Source organism: Mustela lutreola, chromosome 8 (assembly GCF_030435805.1).
Source record: "Mustela lutreola isolate mMusLut2 chromosome 8, mMusLut2.pri, whole genome shotgun sequence".
In the NCBI taxonomy this organism is placed as follows: domain Eukaryota; kingdom Metazoa; phylum Chordata; class Mammalia; order Carnivora; family Mustelidae; genus Mustela; species Mustela lutreola.
Window position 1 is genome coordinate 93,671,672 of NC_081297.1, and position 23,375 is coordinate 93,695,046.

A 23,375-nucleotide genomic window follows, 5' to 3' on the forward strand; every position below is an offset into this window, starting at 1 on the left:
CTCTGTCACATAAATATAAATAAAATCTTAAAAAAAGAAAAAAGACTGAGCACTTATGATAGGTATTATACATCCAGCATTATATATACATTTCTCATATAAACATCTAACTAGTTGGTCAAAGAAAATGAGTTCACCTTGACTGATTCCAAAGTCTGTGTTCTTCCCTGGCTCTTTATCTAATCCAAATCCAAAGGCCTCTCTCTTTTAATGCAGAATGGCCATGTATCCAAAATGATATAATTTTTAATAGCCATACCAGACAAAAATAATCATTTCCTGACTTCTATATCAGGAGCTTCCACAATGCATGCCATGACACTTCCATGTTAGCAAAGGAGAGCAACAGGTCACATGTCTCTCCTGGGCAGTAGCACCTGATTTACTGTAAGAAGGGCAAAAGTCCTTAGATGCAGAAACAACTCCTCAGGTACTGTGTTAAACTCCTTCTTCATTAAACTCAAAGGATTCACTGTGTCAATAAGCACTGTTTTCATTGTTTCCATATTAACACATTAATGACTAAGAACAGACTGCTACAAATTACTAATAGAGAATTCTGTGAAAGTTCTAACCTAAGCGATTAAAAAAAAAAATCCTTATTTGAATAGACTTTACACTTTCTCCCAAATCACAAATCACTATCTCTTTTGGGAGTGTGAAGAGTTCAGAAAGCAGGAGAGTCAGTGTTTCCTAGGCAAGTTAAATGCTTTTTCAATTTACACTAAAGTTTCTGCTTCAACTTAATGCCATTTTCCAAAAAAGTAACATTTCCCTGATATTACATGGTATTACATAAATGCTACATCATCGAAGTAGTCTCAACAAAGTTGAGAAAGTGAGTGTTATGTAAACAGAAGCAAACTTTAAACAAAAATAAGTTTATAATGGCCTCTAAAATTAGTCTAATGCAGTCAAGAAAACTTTCTACTAGCAACTTTCTCATTTTTAGTGCCTAGACTTCTCAACTCAACCAATTTAGACATAAGTCTTTTATAAAATGTATTTCATTTACCTATTCAGTAAACTTTTTCTATGCAGTATCATCATTAACATCAATATGATAAATAGTGATGTCTTTAACACCATCATAACATTTAAAGAAAAGAGAACCTATTATGACATTAAAAGACCTCAAGGTATTCATGTTTCTAATTAATATTTCCTTAATCTCTTCACTTTCATTCTATTGCCACTTCTTGCTGATGTCACTGGATCTCCTTGAAGCAGCACCATATTTCTCTAATATAGAGAAATCAGGACAAAGCTGAAGATTGGCAAAGGTTCCGTATCTTCTAAAGAGAAAATGGTCTTTATGCAGGCAGTCTCTCCTACCAAGTAAAATAAGCTGGACTTTACTTATCCTTACTTCCTTCTAGGTTAGAAGCTGTACTCTAACTATAAAAGGCTGCCACTGAAGATTATTTTTCTGATGCAGAAATACATTCTTGTTGGAATGTATTATAGTAAATATAAATTAATGACCTAATTGTACTCTACTGAAGATTATTTTTCTGATGCAGAAATACATTCTTAGCACTCCCCAACTTCTATTTTTCAGAGATGAGACATCCAGATTTTTGTGTAAAATTTGACAGCTTAAACAAGTAGAGTAATAGGACAACAGCAAAAGGGTAAAGGCTGTTGGCTGCCAATTTGTGGCTATAGTTTAAGAAAACTATATTTTCTTAAAATTCTCATATGTACCAAAACACAGAAAGTTCTAGGCCCTGAATTCAAGTCATCTCTTTATTTTCTCACTGCATATTTGGAAGACTCAGCAGGACTCAGTTAAACTAGAATCGAAACATTTCTCCCTTTTACTTCCTTAATTTTGTAATGTTAACATTCTACATTGGCTTCACTTAATAAACGTATCTGCCACTAACTACATACAGCAAAAGGTGGCTAATCTATGTAACAGAATAGGATCAGCAGTACAAACATGAATACAACATATTATCAAGTAGCTATGGATGTACTAATATTAGTCAGTACTTCTTGCTTCTGAGCATTAGTTATATGTGAAATTTCCCATACTGTTTAAATATAACACATCTAAGAAACAAAAAACTGAGGAGCATTCAAATATTACTGGAAAATTAGCATGCAGACTATTTCATGTACTTTTCAGAAACATTATATGAACTGATTCTCCACATATCCTCGCCATACAGATAGGAATTTTTCCCATTTTACAGATGAGGAAACAAGAGTCAGAAAATGGAATGAGTTGATCAATATAAGAGAAGTAATAAAAACAACTCAAATTTAGGCTTGAACTCTTAGTCGATTTCTCTCATTATCTCAACATTTTCCTTAAAGGCTTATGCTTAATGAAATAGCTCAGGAAAAAGGATAAACACATAGGGAGCACAAAAGATGACAAAATAATAACATTAAACCTTAATTATCCAGCTCCCGGATTTATCATGCCTTCAATTATTCAGCCTAGTAGCCAGTCTGGAATTCAGCATGGACAATTTGAAAACTGTCACAAATCCCAGAAGTAATAATCCCACTGAGGTCCAGTTTATGCTTATAGTTGCAAAAATGCAACATGGCACTGAAAAAATTAGCAATAATATTCCAAAAAGCCACATTGTTGATGTTCCCCCATGTACAAGTAATAATCAATGGAGTGTTCTTATAGAGAATGAAAGTTAATTTTATAAGCCATAACAAAAGGCAAAAAGAGTGGATCACTGAAATTTCCCTAAGGTCTTACTCTGACGATCAACCTAAGTTTTCAATAATTTCAACCTAGCCAGTTTTCTCTAGCAATAAAGAACAAACTGAGTAGCTGCCTTGCACTGTATGAAATATCTGAATACAGTAAGCTGTTCATACTACAAGAGGCATAAAAATAATAATGATTAAGGGCACAGCACATTCACTTTTCCTATGTCATACTCACTGTAGGGTAAACCTGAAAGGCACGATGGATAAAATCTCTCTCACAACACTTCTTCTCTTTCGGGGGCAAGCACATATTACTGCATTTATATAAAGTAATGTTCAGGTTAATAAAATCCACCATTATATTACATAAAAAGAGTCCTAACAACTTCACAAAGTAGTAAGCTAATGAAAGAGAAATAAACACACTAAAGCTATTAACAAAGCTGAACTAGTGATCCCAAATATATTTGAAGCCACTAAGTAAGTGATCAATGATGAAGAAAAAAATTATTTTGTTAAAAAAAATTAGAATATAAACACAATTTTGTGGCAAAGCAGCAATTTCAAACTGTCAAATTGTGTAAATATAGACTCTAACTTCATGAAATTAAAAAAGAACATAAAGAATTTACATTTTAGGGGCACCTGGGTGGGTCAGTGGGTTAAAGCCTCTGCCTTCGACATGATCCCAGGGTTCTGGGATAGAGCCCCGCATCAGGCTCTCTGCTCAGCATGTAGCCTGCTTCCTCCTCTCTCTGCCTGCCACTCTGCCTACTTGTGATCTCTGTCAAATAAATAAATAAAGTCATTAAAAAACAACAACAACAAAAGAATTCACATTTTAGAATACTTTTCAAACTGAATTCTACAGTCCCTTAACTTACCATCTGAAGTTCTACAACTAAGCAACCTAGATCCTGACACTAACAAGATTAAAACTGTGATATAGGATCTGGTTTCAGACTTTTGTTTTCATCTTAACAGCCTAACTGTTCTCATTTTAATAAATAAGTTTATAATAAATAAATGTTACACTTTTAAATTATAAAATAAATTCAAAACAATAAAATACCAAGTGTCCCTTTTAAATATAGGGGTCCTTCATAAGAATTTAATGTGCAAAAATATGCTGTTTTCTAAAGTTGCTGTGCTTAGAAAGTTCAAAACTTACTGTTCTATGTCATATTAGTCAGGGATATATTCATAATACTCTTAACAAAACTGAAGAAATGTACTATACCATTTATTAAAAATGTTTAGTAATTACCACAATTTAAACATTAGAGCTTAAAATTTCTATCTGAAATATTATGTGAATAAGAATTTCATACTCCTAATTCTCTGGGTGACTATGGTCTTACCATATCTCAATAAATGTTTCAAGTTCAGAATGTTAAGAAAGCTTTTTGAAAATTGTGAAACAAAATTTTAAAAATCACTAAAATACATTATTTTTAAATATACCACAGGTTTAAACTAAGACTACAGTGGACATCAACAATTAATATAAATTAACTAAAACAACTGAGTATTTATTTCAGTTCTGTTGCATTAAAATATATTAGGAGAAAGAAAAGGGATATCCAGTCCTAGATGTGAACTTGTTTCTAAACTCAAAATTCGAATCTGAATGACAATTTAAGCAAAAAGTAATTAGAATAAAAAGTTAGCACCCTTAAAACATGTGAAAGAACTAAATGGCCAAGAGGAGGCAGCATAATGAAAAAGAATTAGAACCCAGTACAAAAAAAAAAAAAAATCTAACAGTGTAAAAAATATTTTTCTTTCTATAACTGTGACTTATATTCAGAAAATTAAATTCTTCCCAGAAAGCTATCAAACAATAGCTCCAAAACACACACACACACACACACACACACACACACACACACACACACAATCTCTTCATGCAAAACACGGCTTATTTATGGCTTCTTTCCAAAACAAAACAAAATAAAAAAAACACTATTCAGTAAATATACTGTTTTTAATTTCTACCAAAAAATATCAAGCAAACTAAAATATCCAACACAAAAAGAATATTAAGTTAATTAGGGCCAGAAACACTATTGTAGTGGTCAAATGTTCTGGCAATGACAGTACATAAGATGGTGAGAAATTACAGGAATTTAACCTTTGACCTCACCATCCTATGTACTGTGTCCATAAAAGAAGCTTAAAGCAAACACTTCAACTTCTTAGCAAGCAAGCTCTAAGTTCACCTTGCTATGTAAATTCAGTACAATTCAAATATTTTTTAATTAAAGTGTTCAAAGATAAAGAGTAATTGGTTCTTACCTCTGGTCCTGGTGCATGTGCCAAGTCTCCTCACTGGCATAGTTGCTGCCTAAGCAGCTACAAAGACTAGGTCAGCAGCCATTTTGAGACAGCTGCACTGTCTCAGTTGCACTAAAGTGTAATTAAGATGGCTGCAATGTGCACTCAAGAACTCACACAGTGAAAACTCAGCTATGTATCAAACAAAGCCCCTCCCACTTTGTCAGTCTGCAGGAAACTGAACACAGACAACAGCTAATGCATATACTGCAACAAACAATGCAGCTGCTTAGGACACAGAAAACAGAGAAGGCAGCAAGCCAGTTTTGTAACACAATGCCTGTGAATCCGGACTTGCAATACAGACTTTGGGCACATCCAGATCCCAGACAGCCTGAAGTCCATGCCACATATTAGCAGTTACAGAGATAGAGCCAAATCACACACAGCAAACATCAGGGAATTCGCTTGAAAGAAAGCCTCCATTTCAGTCCAGAAAAAAAAGTCTGCTCAAGGCCCTTTTTTTGGTGTGTGTGTGTCTTTTATAGTACTTTTATCATGAAAAGGGTGCCAATTTTTATAATTTCTGGAAAATTAAGTTGCTGAAATCCTGATAGTCAATTTCCATTTATAGAAGGCTAATTAAAGATCTTTTCCCACAGAGTTTAAGCCCCAAAGTACTCAAATCTAGCAGAATGGTTAAAGCTTACAGTCAAATTTTTGAATCTTGACAATAATTTGATAATAATTTTAAATAACTGTGGGGGAAAAGACTAGAATCATTAGAATTATGATGGCAACAAAGCTTATTTTAAGTAATCTGCCATAAAGATAAAAAACACTTTCTTCTCTTCTGTAGTCCAGATGGCCACAAAGACATTTCTAGGTGAGTGTTTGGTCCCAGGGCAAATTAAATTTCATGTCCTGCCACAGACCTCCCAACATTTTAATATGAGTGAAAAACAAATAAAAATAAAGAATTAGACACCCCTGGGGGGAAAAAGCAAATACTGAGAACAGAGTAAAATTCCATCTGAAAGTGGGTATATTAACAAAACAAATTTGAGAGGGATCCCAACAAATCTGCCCTGGCAGTAACCTACCCATCAAGAGAAGAGAACAAGAGCACAGAAAAAAACTTGTTTGCTTGACAGCTCGTATCATCTAGGAAATCCACCTTTTCCTTCTCTTTTCCTTAGTTTACTTTCCTAAAATCTAGCTCCCCTGTATGATCTTTTGTCTATCCATCATTAAGGGTATAGGGAGGTGGTAGGGGTACAGCCAAAAGGAGACTGGCCCCATAAATTGATAATTGTTCAAGCTGAGTGATGGGCACATGGAGTTGATTATTTCATTCTATTTCTGTATATATTTAAAATTTTCTATAATAAAAATTTTTAAATGAAACAAAAGTAACTCAGCTTTTTTTTTTCCACTTTAAATTCAACTATTTAAACTCAGCTTTTTAAAAGACCCTTATTTATTTTCCAAGAGGCAAACTGGATGAAGTGTATAAAGACTATTCAAGTCCTACACTAGATTTAAAAAAAAAAAAAAAAGTTACACTTAACCAAGCCACATTAATTCTTCAAAAAAAAGTAATTCTCTGAGGGTCGCTCAAATCTGTTCCTTAGAAGCAAAAGGTTGGTAAACTGCAAAAGATTCATAAAAGATAGACATTACTGTAGCACTGAAATGGGACTAAGGTTATTGGGGAGACAAACAACCAAAACTTTTAAATCTGCCAAGTAAGCAGCTTCCAATATTCAGGACAGCAGATTCTTTTGGAGTCTGGGCTACAAAAATTTAAATTATGTAACACACCTGCAAATGTACCCTGTCCCATCCCCCTCACCCCAAGCCTCCCATGTCTTGCCAAATACCTTTCCAGTGTAAATCCTAACTACTTTTTTCTCAGTCTAAGCTTTCCTGAGCAAGCTAAGTTGCTGGCTACTACTATCAGCTACAAGAACTACTTTTTACCCAATTTATATCTCAGAGTAAAAGACAAAAAGACATACATTCTCTCATTGTACCAATTCTCCTCCAACCACTACAGTCATTTCACTACCTATTCACTAGATTTTCTCTATTATCCCAAGGCACATAAATAAAACAGTAACTAGACATTATCTACTTCACACACAGCACTTAGAAGACAAAGGGGTAGGGAGGTACATTCATATAGATCAAGCCCTCAGGTAAGTTTTACATGCATTATTTCAATTAATTCCCACAGCAATCCTACAAGGTATATATTACCTACCACATTATAAGTGAAGGAAACCGGCTCAAAGATTAAATAACTTCACAAAAGTGCTAGGAGCTGAAATACATGCTAGACTACACTCAGTCTAAGCCCATGCAGCTTCCTTCACCCATCCCTTCCCACACTGGTTGTTTCTACACATCACGAAAATAGTTTAGAAAAGGAAAATGGTTGGGCTGTTTTTCTGATAACTGGTGCCACTGCAACATGTTTCACTTTCTATCCCAAAGAAACAAGCTTAGTTCACCTGATAAATCCTATTCAGGACTCAACCTAAATTATCTCATCAGTAACAACCTTTTCCTTACTTATTTTTCTTTTTACTATACCCATCCCCCAAGCCAGGTAAAATTTCACTCCCAAGATCTTTTGTGCATGCCATTGTTATATTTACCATATTTCATAACTTATAGTTCCTAAGGGCAGAAATCACATCTTAATTCATTTTCCATTAACTTCCATAGTACAAAACAGAGTAACCACTCAATAGATGGTGAGTTGAAATTAATTCCCAGTGTTTTCATTTCTACCACAAAAATCTCAGAAAATTCTACATCTTTAAGAAACTTCACTTTCAGGATCTCAACTTATTTTCTGGGAAAAAGCAGTCAACTAATGATTCAATTAAGTTTTTAGCCTGGGCCTAAAAAGTCTCTGTACTTTAAAACCCAGGAAGTAGAGGCGCCTAGGTGGCTCAGTCAGTTAACTCAGTCAGTTAAGTGTCTGGCTCTTGGTCTCGGCTCAGGTCATGATCTCAGGGTTGTGGAACTGAACCCTGCATAGGGCTCCATGCTCAGCTCAGAGTCTGCCTGAGAGTCTCTGCCTCTCCCTCTGTCCTTCCCCCTGCTCATGCTCTGTCTCTCTCACTCTCTCTCTAAAAAATAAATAAAATCATTAAAATCTAAAATGGAAAAAATACCTTTTGTAGAGTACTTTTCAGCTTTTAGAGCTTTTACAGGCAGTACACAGGACCTACTAACTGCTTGGAAGAGCTGAACTCTAATATAATAATATTAATATTAATATAATAATATTAATGATAAACAGAGCTACATCAAAGAATTACAGTGCAATTTCAAAACACTAAAGACTATTAACAGATTAAAAGTGTCTATAAAAAATTATGGAAGAATATTATTTACTTTTAAATTCTTAAATTTTACTAAAAGTTTTGCTTAAAAATTACTTTAGATAGAATAAGTCCTGATAAACTGAATCACTGTTTATTTGTAAAAGCAAACACATTGGGAAGTTATTCCTAATGTCAGGTAAACATTTCCACAATTACCCAATGTTTTGGCTCTTTCACATATTTTTTTTAATTTCAGTCTTAAAAGGATCATGTAAAGTAAGAGTGTTATAATGTCAAAGGTTTATGAGCAGCAAATGTAAACCATTTGCTAGGGGTTGCACAAATAACAATGAGAACTGGAAGGGAATTAATTGTAATCAACTACTATAACCTTTTAGACAACACAGATCACACTATTAAAATAGCTGCATATACAAAATACTGAAAATGCCATGGAATCTAAATAAAAGGTTTCACTGTATTAGATAAAAAGTAAATACTTCTATTTGGTTACTACACTTTAGTTACATATTATTACCAACCTTACATACAAAGAAAACAAATGTAAAAGGATGTTAAGATAATGAAATGAGAACACCTAATCTCACTCCCTCAAATCCTACTAAAACTACAGTAAAGGTGTTTTTTTTTTCTTTTAAGATTTTATTGATTTGACAGAGAGAGACACACTAGAGAGATTTTATTTATTTATTTGACAGAGAGAGACACAGAGAGAGAGAGGGAACACAAGCGGGGCAGGGGTTGGGGGGAAGAGAAGGAGAAGCAGGCTTCCTGCCAAGCCAGGAGCCCAATGTGGTGCTGGATCCCAAGACCCTGAGATCGTGACCTGAACTGAAAGCAACCACTTAACAATTGAGCCACCCAGGCACCCCAGTAAAGCTATTTTTTGAAAGCAAAAATACTCAAGAATAAGGAAAAGAGTAAAAGAACTAAAAGATTTTGGGAGCTGGAGAATAAGCAGGACCACTGGTAACTAACTTAGCAGTTCCCCAAATCTCATTTCCAATGCTTCATTGGGGGAAAAACCAATTTAAGTCACATGACAGCAACTTCAAAAGACACAGCAACTAAAAAAAACTAGGCCAACTGAGGTGAAAGGAGAAATAGTAGGATGATGTGACCAAAAAAGGGAATACTAGTGAAAGCTGTTTGTGAATTAATAAGATACTTAGATATACTCACCACATTCCACTGAATACCTTCTCTCCACAATCCTAGCAAAACTATGAAGACAACATCCAGTTAAAAATTAGAGTAGCATACGAAAAAGAGAGGGACTTGAGTGCTTACTGCAGAGACCCATTGTCTTTTTCTTCCATTAATCTTCCAGACTGCTGCCAATCAGATCTTTATTCCCCATGTATGATCTGGCTCCTTGCTCAGTGGGGAGCCTGCTTCTCTCTCTGCCTCTGTCTGCCATTCTGCCTGCCTGTGCTCTCTCTCTCTCTGATAAATAAATAAATAAACTCTTAAAAAAATACTTCTTATTCCCCATGTATGAAAATGGAAAACTAGGGCAATGCTCGGGTCCCCTCCCTCTTCAGGAGGTTTTGTACTTCACTCAACAAACTTTGCTTTACTACCAATCAAGATAGTGGAAAGCTATTCTCTGAGTGTATCTGAAAAGCATAAGACCTTAAGATCTTGGGAGCCCTCAAAAAACAGTCCACCCAGATAAGCCAAAGAGAAGTTAAAAGCTGACAATTGCAGATATTCTAATCAACTTTTTTTACAATTTTTCAAATTTTGAAAATTTCAATTTTTCAAATTTTCAAAGATTTTATTAATCAGAAAGAGAGTGTGTGTGTGCATGCACAAACAGGAGAAGAGGCAGACTGAAGAAGTAGGCTCCCCACTGAGCAAGGGGCCTGATGCAGGACTCAAGCCCAGGATCAGGACCTGAGCCAAAGGCACACACTTAACTGACTGAACCACCCAGGCGTCCCTCTAATCAACTTAAAAAAAAAAAAAGAAAATTAAGAGAAAGAGAATGTGCACAGGCCAGCTTTGGGGGGGGGGGGGGCGACTGGAGTAAGGAAAGAAATCTTAAGCAGGCTCCACACCCAGCACAGACCCCCATATGGGGCTCAATCTCACCACCCTGAAATCATGACCTGTGCTGAAATCAAGAGTCAGACACATAACTAACTGAGCCACCTAGGTGCCACTCTAATCAACTTTTTAATCTTCCATAACATATAATACAGTCAGGCAAGGAAGAAAAAGGCAACTGATTAAAGTTTCATGTGGAAAAAAGAGACCAAAAACAAGCCAAAACAAAAACAAAAAAACATAAGAACTATGCAAGACAAAACTTCAAAGGGGCACCTGGGTGAAGCCTCTTTCTTTGGGCTAGGTCGTGATCTCAGGGCCCTGGGATCGAGCCCTGCATCAGGCTCTCTGCTCAGCAGGGAGACTGCTTCCCCCTCTCTCTTTGCCTGCCTCTCTGACTACTTGTGATCTCCCTCTCTGTCAAATAAATAAATGAAATCTTAAAAAAAAAAAAAAACTTCAAAAAAATTAATATCCATATGCAAGAACAGATGCTGCAGTCATGTGTCAAGAACAGGATACTAGGGGCACCTGGCTGACTCAGTCAGTAAAAGCATGAGATCATGAATTCCTAGATCCACACTGGGCACAGAGTTTACTTAAAAAAAAAAAAAAAGTAGAGTACTACAGGCAAGGACTATAAAGTAGAAATGATGAACTTGATAGAAAAAATGAAAAACTCAGTAAAAGAACTGTATGATAAAGTTGAAGAAATCTAACTGAACAAAAAGACCAAGTTTTAAGTAGGAGGGGAAAAAAAACTAAGTGGAGTACCCCTCCAAAAATGCACATTAGAATGATAAAATGGCAGATGAAAGGTATCACCAATGAAATCATTTAAGAAAAAGTTCCAGGACTGAAAAACAAGAGCTGCTAAACTGAAAGGGCCTGATGAAAGCCAACAAACAATGATAAACAGAGCTACATCAAAGAATTACAGTGCAATTTCAAAACACTAAAGACTATTGACAGATTAATAGCTTCCAGTGAGGGGAAAATCAGAAATAATAATGGCTTCAGATTTCTCAGCAGTAATAGAAGCAAAAAGATAATGAAACAGTGTCTTTAAAATTCTGAAGAAAAATATTTTCCAACCTAGATTTCTATACCTAGCCAAACTATCAATCAAGTATCTAAAAATGCAGTGACAATGTTTCACACACTCCTGGCTTCAAAGAATATTCTTTGCATTTACTCTTTCTCAAAAGGTTAATAAAGAATAGAGTTTCCTTTCCCTAATGACAAAATAAACCAATAAAAAGACATGACATATGGGAAACCATGGTGCAACACAGACAAAGAGTAAAGGAATTCCCTACATGGTCTATGAAATTTTGATCATAGCAGTGTATCACATGTAGACGGCACTTAGGCCAACTGTAGCAATAAAACTCAAGAAACAAAAATGAGTCAAGATCCTTGCTGCCACTAAACCTGAGGGATGTTTCTCTACTAAATAAAACATCAAAAGATCCTTAGTAAAGGACCATACCAAATCATCTTAACTATTACTATTAAGTAGAAGAGACTCCAGGATACAGGCCACTTGGTATACAGTCTGACATTACCTGCCTAAATCAAAATCTGTCATAAATATACCAAGAGAATGGGTCCAGATTTCTATGATTCTGTTAGTCCAGTGCAGACTTTGTTTATGTAGATTACTTAACCCTAGATGAGTAAAACAAGAATTACTTAGAACTAAATGAACTGATTTAACTACGATTAGTATTTTTAATGGTTATATATGGAAAACACTTTCTTCTTAATCTATCTTTAACCTTCGATTTAAAATATACTTTGTATTAATAATAATTTAAATAATACCTTGATCCAATATCCTCAGAATTCCAAGGGAAAAATAACCCATGAAAGATTTTAATATGGGTGATAAGAAGCCACCAAAACAATTAAAGAGCAGTTCCATAGAAAAATACTGAATTTATTGATTGGTCTTATCCAAACAGAATCTTTTTCCTTTTTTATAATGCAGTTTACACAGTTCCAATGAGGATGTTTTCCTTACTATCAGGATAAAATTGAATAAATCAAACTAGTAACCATGACTACAAAACTGTCACACTTAAAAAGAGAAAGCTTATCATTAAGTATGAAAGGGGAAAAGGAATGCTCCTCAAATGTAGAAATAACTGCACCTCAAATGCAGAAATGATGCCAGTAAGTCCTCCCAGAACCTAATTTAATACATTTTCTATAACTTATAGATCCCTAAGTTTATTGGAATAAAGAGTATCATTTCCCAAAATACAAGAATATTGACAAATATGGAAATCTCAGAACCATAAGACCCCAGTTTTAAGTACTGCAGGTGAAAGCTCACTGAGATGAATTAGACAGCTCTTGGTTCCTGATCTTGTAATCAAGCAGGTAAAATTACACTTTACAAAACATCTAGACATAAGTTAACTCTTAAACAAAATGTATGTAGTTTTGCTAACCAGACAACAGAGAAGTCTTTTAGTATTAACTTCTCGTTAGGCTTGTGTAAACAAAGAATCAAGAAAAATAAATAAAGTATAAGATCATTAAACAAACTTATCCATTCAAATTTGTGTTTTACAGGGCAGGAACTTGGCCACAGGAATGGTTATGGAAGAAAACTGGCACTTTGTTTTGCCTCAATTTTGAGTGAGCATGTCCAACAAGTTCCATACCTAGAAAGTAAATAAAGGGGGAGGAAGCACTTTGCACTCTTAAATTAAAAAAAAAAGCATATGTGGGTTTAGTCCCCAAAATAAATGATTTCATCTCTACTTTTGGCAATAATAATTATCTGAAAAAAACTGACAAACTCCAAAGATAAATAATTAATGTGAGAAAAGGGCTGCTTCTTTATTATGAAGAGGCTTACTGTTAACTTGGTAAATTTAGTAACTTCTCAGGGCTTTTATATGTTAAACACTTTCTAAAATAAAACAGACCTAAATCTAGACTCCTTCACAAACCTTTGCAAATACACTACTTTTTCAAATGCTTATTTTTCCCTACTAGTGAGTAGTATCATAAAACTACTTCTCTAAATTACTTTTTTTAAACATTTTATTCTAACTCCAGTAATTAAGAATATTGTCATTTTCTATAAATATCCTACATTGAAGGGCGCCCTATAGCTGCACCTAGTTGCCTCTTAGATATTCATGCCTGACTAATCGATTCATCAATTGATTGGAGACAGAAAAGAAAAAATGTACCAAGAAAAATTGCTAACCATTTTTTAGATCTAATCTCATTTAATCCTCACAACCACCCTACTAGATAGGTAACAGATATTAATACAGCTAGATATTAATACAGCTGGGAGACTCTAAATGCCCTGATCCCAATATAAAATTACTGTCCTTTCTACTTCACCATATTACTGATTTTAGGAAAATTCTCTGCCTTTTTCTTTCTTCAATTTTGCTATCTTCCAACTTCTAAATCACTTAAATTTGGTGGGGAAGGAGAGAATTACAGAAACTTAAAAATATAAAGTAATTAGGTCATTCCATCTTTTCATCAAAACCTTATTAATTTGCACACATTATGTCCTTCAGAGTTATATCTTAGAGATTTGTTAATATGTAAGCAGTGGTGTTTCCCTGTTTTATTTTTTTAATGAATGAGATGAAAGAACTTTTTCTAAAACTTGACTCACAATTTATAATTTTTCATATGTAAAGTGCCTGTCAATCTTTTGACAATTATCCAGTGGGTGTTTAAGTAAATTATGTATTTAATTAAAAAAAAAAAAAAAAAAAAAGCCTGACACCTGTGGATAATCATGAGTTAAATGAAAAAGGAACTAGATGGGGTGCCTGGGTGGCTCAGTGGGTTAAAGCCTCTGCCTTTTGCCCAGCATCCTGGAATAGAGTCCCACATCTGGCTCTCTGCTCAGCAGGAAGCCTCTTCCCCTTCCTCCCTCTCTCTCTCTCTCATTCTCTCTCTCTCGCTTTCTGCCTACTTGTGATCTCTGTCTATCAAATAAATAAAATCTTTTTTTAAAAATTAACTAGTATATCTTACTTCCCTTTTTTGCACCTCTACCTAAAACAAAAGGGATCTAATCTTTCAATAAGCAAATATTTAACGAAGGCAATTTGAAAAGCAATCTTACACTTTCAACAGTGGCTTTATCATTCCTAATTAGACGGGGCTTTTCTTTAAAATGTTAACAATTGCCAGACACATGAATAAGATGTAATTCCTAACTGCAGAAAGCTTATGAAGGACTACACAACTATAAACATAGAAACAGAAAGCAATAAATGCCTTTAAGTGAGATAGGAAGCAAAGCAGAATAAAAAAAGTAATTAAAAAATTCCAACTAAAAACAACAACATCCTCTTTATTAGTTATATTATATAGGCACAATGGCAGCAATGACTCTTACAAAAATCAAGGATCTTGTGTCAAATAACAGGGAGCTATTCAGAGTTCTTGTGTCAAATAACAGGGAGCTATTCAGAGTTCTCCTAACACACTCCCTAACACACTCACTTTCTCATTTCTGATACTCTGAACACCCTATTTCCTTTACTGAGAACATCCTTCTAGTTTATCCCTAAAATACAACTCCCCTAAGACTTCCTTGATCTCCCCCATTACCATTTCACTTTTTGTGCCTTACATGAATATGTTTTTTTAAATATTTTTTTTACTTATATAGAAAGCTGCTTTAAATTACTTATAAATCAGGTAAGTTTTACCCATATGCAAAGAATTTACAACCACAATTGTTTTACTTGTGTACATTATAAGGTCCTCAAAAATCATATTTTCTATCTTCAAAATGTGTATTTCATACATAGAGTTACAAAAGAAAAATAGGATCTGGAAAAGATGATAAAAACATAACTTCGAAGCACCTGGCTGGCTCAGTCAGTAGAGCATGAAATTCTTGATCTCTGGGACATGAGTCTGAGACCCAAGTTGGGTATAGAAATTACTTAAAAATAAATTTTTTTTTTCTAAAACAAAAACAACTTTGGACTAAAACAAGTAATTTAAACAACTGTCACTATTCACAGTCCTTACCCATAATCTTTCATCCTTTTAAAATAAGCAAGTTAACTGGTAAAGTTTAAAAATATTAAACTGAATAAATAAGAAAAATATTATATGGAGATTTTAATATTAAATTAAAATTCCAATCTTGCAGAGCTAAACATGATTTTAATATGTTTGCAAAGGCAAGCAGAAATGGGAAGTATCCCGCCAAGTAAGGTAATATAATAACTAGAATCTCAACCACAAATCATGAATACAAAGCTCTCAAAACTCCACTTTGAAGGAGTTATAGAGGGGTACATCAGTAGCTCAGTAAGTTAAGCATCTGACTCTAATTTTAGCTCAGGCCACGGTCTCAGGGTGATGAGATCAAGCCCCATGTCAGACTCCACACTGGGCATGAAGCCTGCTTACAATTCTCACTCTCCCTTGAGCTCTGCCTCTCCCCTGCTCGCACTCTCTCCCAAAAGGAGGAGGAGAAGGAGGAGAAGGAAAAACCAAGGAAGCCACAGAGTTTTAACTATAACTGTTAAAGCAAAAAACTAGTTTTCAATATCAAATTATGAATTATTCTGAGAGACTACTTCTCCAGCTTACTTTTATAGCAGAAAGGGCTAGTTGTTCCCTAACACCCATTTCTTTCCTTTTATAAAATTCCTTAATTTTAGTAAGCACATGGCTATCCACCTAGATACTACATTAACCATCCTTCCTTTCCCAACTAATTATGTTCCAGTGACTACATTCTCAGCTATAAAACATGAGTCAGAGTGATACGTGCCACTTCCAGATCATGTTCTCAAAAGAATGAGGTGTATAATCCCATGACCCTTTCTCCCTTGCCCCTGGTTGGTAAACTGTGAGTAGTCATGTTCAACCTGGAACCATATGTTAAGTCAAAGCCACCTTAAATCTAAAGAGTCTTTTTCTGTATTGTAACAGCAGAGAAATAAACACTTATCATCCTTAAACAATGGTAAAAGTCTCACTGAGCAGTTCAGTCTTTATTCTAATCCAATTAGCTCCTGACATTTAACACCTAAAAGGAAATAAGAGAAAATTTCAAAAATAGTCTCTTTTCTATATTTTTCACTACTTCTTCCTTTTAAAACACTTAATCTAGTAAGGGTAACAGGGCAGGTACACCCCTACTTAACTTCAAAGTCTTAGTTGAGAATGAGCTGAAGCAGTCACATCATTCACTGTTTCATCAGTCACATTTTCACTGGTTCTTAAAATGGCAGATCCTATTTTCATCTTCTAGGTTTACCTTTTCACAAACTGGATAGCATTATCTTTTAGCATTACTGACTCAAGGTAGTCAGTAATTATTAGTTCTGAGAATCACTACCTTAACATTGAAGTCAAATTCTCATTTAGATGTAGAATTGCCATAGAGTACTGGACATATAATTCCTAGGTACCTATCAGGACAATAACTCTGCAAAGTAGCACAGGGCTATACAAACAAAGAAAAGGGCCAAAGAACTCTATAGTAAGACATTATGACACTACTACCTCACATCATACGAGGAGTTCTCTCTCCCAAATTAAAGGGCATATAGCTAGTTTCTGACAAAATATTTTTATAATATTCTGAACAATGAAAAGTTACAGACATAAGTAAATGAATATTTCTCATGATGAAATTAATAGGTCATCTTCATTTCTCAGATTTTCATATTTACGTACGTCCAATTATAAAGTCTCTCAGGAAGTACTGCCAACTGTACCCTTAGGCCTATCACATTTTTTAGAAAGAGGCCAAGGAGATGCCAGAGTCATTCTCTTAAAGACTCAAAAACGCAAATGATCAAAATTCAAAACTGAAGACATTCACACTGTACAAACAAGCACTGGTACTCCAGTCTTCTCATTTTGCAGGCATTAAAAAATTGAAAATGTGCCGGGCACTCATACTCTCTATCTGCAATACAAGATTGGTTTCTACCATGAAACTTGAAGCATATATAAACAAAGTTTAATTTTTTGGAATTCACTTTTCTGTTTTAACAAGCTCAAAATGACTGGATAAACCACTAACTCACTCTTTTGATTTCAGGACAGTCTGAGAAAGAACACTGTAATAACATTTTTAAAATCTTGGACTCTATAAAGAACATAACAAGATCAAATGGGCAAGAATTTCAAAAGAGAAGCTCCACTAATGGAGCTAGATACCCTAGGGAACTTACAGAGACAGGGCTTCTCAGAGCTACTTGATGACTTTTTTGTACTCTACCATTTACATTATGCTAAAACATAATTTTTATCCATAATACACCTTACATGTAATTCCCTTGAGAAAATACATATGCCCATGTATGAATCTTCCATATACCTCAAAAGTTAAAAAATTACAATAGAAAACTTTCTAAACTAAATCATACAGTTCTTTGCCTTCTTGAACAAGTTAAATTATTCTCTAGGATCCAGAATCATTAATAAGATCATCAACTACCATAATGAACATGTTAGAAATACTGATGCAGCTCTAGGAATACTAATTCACAAACTATATAATCTCAAAACTAAGTTTTTAAATTCTTGCTTCTAACACTTGAAACCTGACCCCTCTTCACTATCAAGATGCTAGCCATCACTTCTTGCTCCTATTCATGTATGTTTCTCCAGTAACACATCCATTGTCCCTTTTTTTTGCCATTCCTCACCTATTATAGTCTAAAACACCAAGTATCATAAGTTGTCAAAACTAGAAAAAGTTTCCGAGTAAGAGCAAAGGTCACATAAAAAAAGTAAGATATGCAAATTTCTGTAAGCAGTTTTGCTTGAAAAGGACCCAAAGATGGGAATTTTTTACTTTAAAAGTTTGATAAAAGCCAGTAGTAATATCTTAACAATTGATTTCTACCTAGTTCTTAGATTTATTTTCATGAAGCCAATCAGCCCAAAGAACACATTTAATGGACAATAAATTTACTAGTAATTAGGAAAACACCCTTATGAGAGAATAACTTACAGTTACCAAAAAGACTAAAAATAAAAATGCTTATTATATTACTGGGCTCCATCCTGGCCAGCAAAATAGCTTTAACATTCCTCTATTAAAAAAGAAAAAAAGAAAAAAAAAAAACTCTCAAAGAAAAATTTTGGTTTCAAATATTGTAGAACACTTTCTTGCCAACCTATTTTACCACTTCTAACTTCATACTTGCACTATTTTCATATCACCATGTCCTAAGGGAGATTAAAAATAGAAATGCAGTCCTGTATCTTCTAACAACTTATCCCTATTAACATTTTATCAGCACTAGGAAACAAGTAAAATAACACCTTAATGAAAAGTAACAGATATCACAAATTTTTCCAGTGTTCTTTAAAAAAGGCTATTTTGTGGAACCTGCAGGAAGTGTATTCTAGTCATGAGTGAAAAAAAAAAAAATAGTAAAAAGATGTAAACTCACCCCAATTTAGATTTAATGCAATTCTGAACAAAACTTCAAATAACTGGCTTTTTAAAAATTTAACCAAATGAATCCAAAGTTCATCTGCAAAAACAGGGAAGACTAGCTAAGAAAATTGTGAAAAGAAATCACGTATTTCTATAGTTTACAGCATATGAAACAGTATAGTACTGCTATATGAATAAGGCCCAGACAGTGCCTGTTAGCCTCCTTTTAGGTTTTATATTACATATTCCTGTCAAAAGCTGATAAAAACTATAACTCTTTCTCCAGAAAACTGCATATGTACAAGTTGTATACATCAAGGAATCCATGGAATCCATGGAAAGATCTACCAAGGAATCCTCTTAAAGCCTATCTATAGGGCTCCTGAGGCCAATGGACCCCAAGTTAAAGATCCCTAGTAAATGAAGCAGAACAATTGCTCAAATCTAGTAACTTATGATCAAAATTAGCAATTCAAAGCACTAAGAAAAGAGATCACTAACATAAATTCTAAGAAAACAAAGTACTTGGAAAAACTGGAAACTAGCAACCCATTTTTCATACAATACGGCAAAATAAACTCCATACATGTTAAAACACTATGTTTCAAGATCTTTACAATATGTAGAAAAAAATAAACAAAATAGGTGAACATTTAGTTCCTCCCACAACAGGTCATATTTTCTAGGCAAAGAAGTCCTAAAAGAAATCACAAATAAGAAAAAAGCACTGCATTTAGACTACATAAAAATAGCAAACTTCTGAATATATAAAACCATAAGCAATTTTAATAGTAATAAACTTAAAATTAAAAAAAACTGCCAAAAAATATGAAGAGCAAAGGGCTATATCCATAAATAGCTGCTACCAATAGGAAAAACATTAACATCGACCACAGAAAAATACATTAAAAAGCCTCAAACAGCTAATTCACAAAAATGAGAAAACTGCATTTATAAACATTAAAAAGCTGAACTTCACTAGTTATCGGAAAGAAAAAAAAATAATGAGCTACTATTTTTCAGCCATCAAATTGATAGTGGTATGGGAAATGCTTTTCAAAACAACAAAGCTTTATTAATTGTGTGTATTAGTTTAAATACCCTTTGAGGCAGTAATTTTGAATAAATACTGTAAGATGCTGTTCATGACTCATGTAAGGATGTTCACTGCAGCATTATTTATACCAAAGAAAAAGTCAACAAACAAATGGCCAATAAAAGAAATGTTTAATAAGTCACAGTACATTGCTATTAGAAATAACAATATTCTGTAACCACTTAAAAACATTTGCAGAGTATTTGATGATTTGGGATATTTTCACAACATACTACTATGCAGCCATTAAACATTTTTAAAAGACTATTATATATTAAAAAAAAAAAAAAGTGAAGTATTTTTAAAAGAATAAGGAAATGGGAAAACATCCACAATGTAATACTGAATTAAAAGAACAGGAATGAACTTATGGTCCAAACGAAAAACTATCAATATTTATTGAACAATCCTATTTATTGACTGACTGATCAACCATGGAAAACTAACAAAAATCACCAAAACATTTAGAGTGTTTATTTCTAAATGTTGCTAATTTTCAATACTTAACAAATGTGTTATAAGTTAAAAAAAAAAAAAAAAAAAAGTTTTTAAATATATATATATCATATATTCAAATCACAATTTAAAGAAAAAAGTATTTTAATGGTTTATGGCTTAATCAAACCCTTTTGTCTAAACTACATTTTGTGATATTTAAAACCTACAAAACTAAAAAGGTTTTAAATGACCCCAGTAACTTAGTATTCATTCCTTAAGTAATCTAGTCCTAATATTATTTAGGTTACATATATGACAAAATTTTGTGGTATTTTAACTATGAAACAAAAATTTCAAAACATGCTTGTTATTGAAAGAACAGCAAATAGTGAACATTCAGACAATTCATTGGTCTTAGTTTTTAAGTTTATAGAAATATACTTGCCTTTCTAACAAACAGCAAAATTATCTTCCTAAGAAATATTTATATTATACATTATGTTCCTCAGTGTTTTCAAGTACCTTTTATAATCTTCAGCATTAACCTAAGAGGCAACCATCTGTATATTCAAATGAAAACATAAGTTTAAATATACAAACCAAAATATTCCACTTCACTTCACTTCACATTTCACTTCACTCTGGAAGTGCAAAGCGTATCAAGTCCTAAGAGGTCTTTTCTTAACTTAAATATATACGTGTACATAAATATACATACAAACACACAAATATAGAAAATACAACACATTTTTAACTCTAAACTTCTGAAAGAATCTCACAGGAAGTGGGGGAAGGGTGTGCTGGGTAATCCACCTCATAAGTATAAAAAGGGAAAAGATTACACAACTGCCCTCTAAATATAATTTCTGTGTAGAAGAGTCCAGAGGTCCAGGAATTATATGAATGGCTAATTTTCTGTTGAGAAATAAGAATTATCTTTCCTATCACTCCATTCTATCTTGTATGTGATGTCATTTTTTAAAATGACAACCAAAACTATTCCTTTCAATTACATCTACTTAATACTAACAGAACTTGCTTTGGGCAAGAAAAACATCCCTAACCAACCATTATAAAGTACTAGTCACTTCTTCATTTGACAGATAACTGATTTAAAGTTAGTGTTAATATAACCAACCCAGAAACCAATTATTGTACACACAAACCACAGGTGACATTTATGAAAACCAGTTACAAGTTTTGAGTCCACTAAGAAATAATCTGCGCAGTAACAGAATTATATCAAATTGTATAACACTTATCCCAGGGGTGTTATATAAGATTTAAATATAGTGACACAACCACTGTAAACTAAAATAATCAGTAGCATACTTACAACCACCTTCTTTAAGAAACGAAAACTAAGAACACTAAGAATTCAAACAGGACTACATCTCATACACATGTATATGGTGCAGTTTTTTTAAAGACTCAACTAATTTTTTTTCATTGATGGTTAACTTTATTCCTCATAAGGGCCTCAGTGTAGTTAATTCTCATAAGAATTCTTTGTAAAAAATTTTGCCAAGTTATATTTCACATATAATAAAATGCTAAAAAAAAAAAAAGACTTTAATTTTAAAAGTCAGAGTAATAAAAATAACCAAACTGAAGCAGTTATGGACAAGAGATCAGAGACTGAAAGAATTCTAAAACTCAGATTCAAGTAAGATCAGAAGCACACAAACTGATAATTAGGACTTCATTAACTTAGACTGAGATTTGATTTTTCCAATGCTCTTTCCCCCTCATATTTCCAAAACTCAAAACTGCTTCTATTTTGTAAACATTCCCTGATAACAGAACTGGTAAAATTAGGGTTAAAAATGTATTTGCAGATATGCAGTTCAATTAAATGTACTTCCCCTGGGACCACCACTAGGTGCTGATCTTTATCTCCCTAAATATACACTTGAACCCAGCAATACCCCAAAAGTGAAATTATAATCGAGAACCACAAGTGACAATCATTTTTACGGATAATTAAGTTCACAGCTTCTCAGAGAATCGGAAAAATATAAAAAAGAGTTTGAGCCCGATATAAGAGTAAAACACAAGAGAAACGTTTTCCTTAAAAAACGTGGAAATTTGGGGATAACAAAATGAAACTCCTCAAGAATGAGGAAAATTAAATCTAGAACCCAAATGGCGTCCAACAAGAACATTAGATCTTGAAAATGAATATTGCGCTTGCGCAGCCACCGCCCCGCCAGCTGCACAACTGCAGCTAGAGCCCGACCCCGCAAGATCACGTGCTCCCATGCAGCGCCCGCCCGCAGCTCCGCAACCGCGCAGGCGCACACACAACTCCCGCAGCCGCCATAATGCGGTCTTGACTCTTCATAAATACAATAGTAATTTAAGAAAATGTGGTTATAACAGCCCCTAGGAGTCATATATACCTTTCGGGGCGGGAGATGAGGGAGGGGGAACCAAGTTCCTTCCTACAGAGCCGTTCCGCGCAACCGTCCTCAACGCGGCCGCTTCAGTATCGCGCGCTTCAGTCGCCGCGCCGCCGCTGCCGCCGCCGCCTCCGCAGATTCAAAAACAAACCCGCTTCTCCCCTGCACGCGCCGGGGCCGTTATGCAAATTAATGTAGGCGGGGCTACATGGGCGTAATATTGGCCACGCCCGTGGTACTAACAGCCAATAGGCTCACGGATCAGCCTTTCCCCATGCAAATCTCCTGGTTTTTTATTTGAATGAGGAAAATTGGCCACGCCTCCTGCCTTGGAAAGGAGAAGGAAGTCTGAGGTGGTGGCGCTGCGCCTTTCAGTTGCAGTGTGAGTTGTGTTTTGAGTGGAGCTTCGCTCAACCAGTGAGTAGCACTTTGTTAGCGCCCTCTATGAGCCTTAGGAAAGAAGGAAGGAAATAGGTACGTGAGAGTTAAAGAGCGGAGAGAAAGATTTTCGGAAAAGGCTGAAGTATATTTGTTCATTATTTATATTAAAAATTCACAAAGTATACTTTAAACTGTAAGTAATGAGAGAATGGCGAAGACACGTATTTTCTTTCAGTTTTGTGCCAGAGCTAGCACTTCCAATC

General features: G+C 34.3%; 1 protein-coding gene across 5 annotated transcripts in view; it reads right to left on the bottom strand.

Moving 5' to 3' along the window:
* ATF7IP (activating transcription factor 7 interacting protein) overlaps window positions 1-22,898 on the bottom strand; it is a 119,136-nt gene extending 96,238 nt beyond the window's left edge. For 2 of the 5 annotated variants that reach the window (XM_059185998.1, XM_059185997.1), the window contains exons 1-2: window positions 4,981-5,108; window positions 3,315-3,466 (exon numbers count right to left, since the gene is read on the bottom strand). In XM_059185998.1, the coding sequence (XP_059041981.1) occupies window positions 3,315-3,397 (83 nt within the window). In that variant the 5' untranslated portion in view covers window positions 3,398-3,466; window positions 4,981-5,108. Of the gene's footprint in view, window positions 1-3,314; window positions 3,467-4,980; window positions 5,132-22,731 lie in introns of those variants that run through there. The other 3 variants (XM_059186002.1, XM_059186000.1, XM_059185999.1) reach the window with 3 other exon arrangements.
* Between the last annotated feature and the right edge of the window lie 477 nt (window positions 22,899-23,375).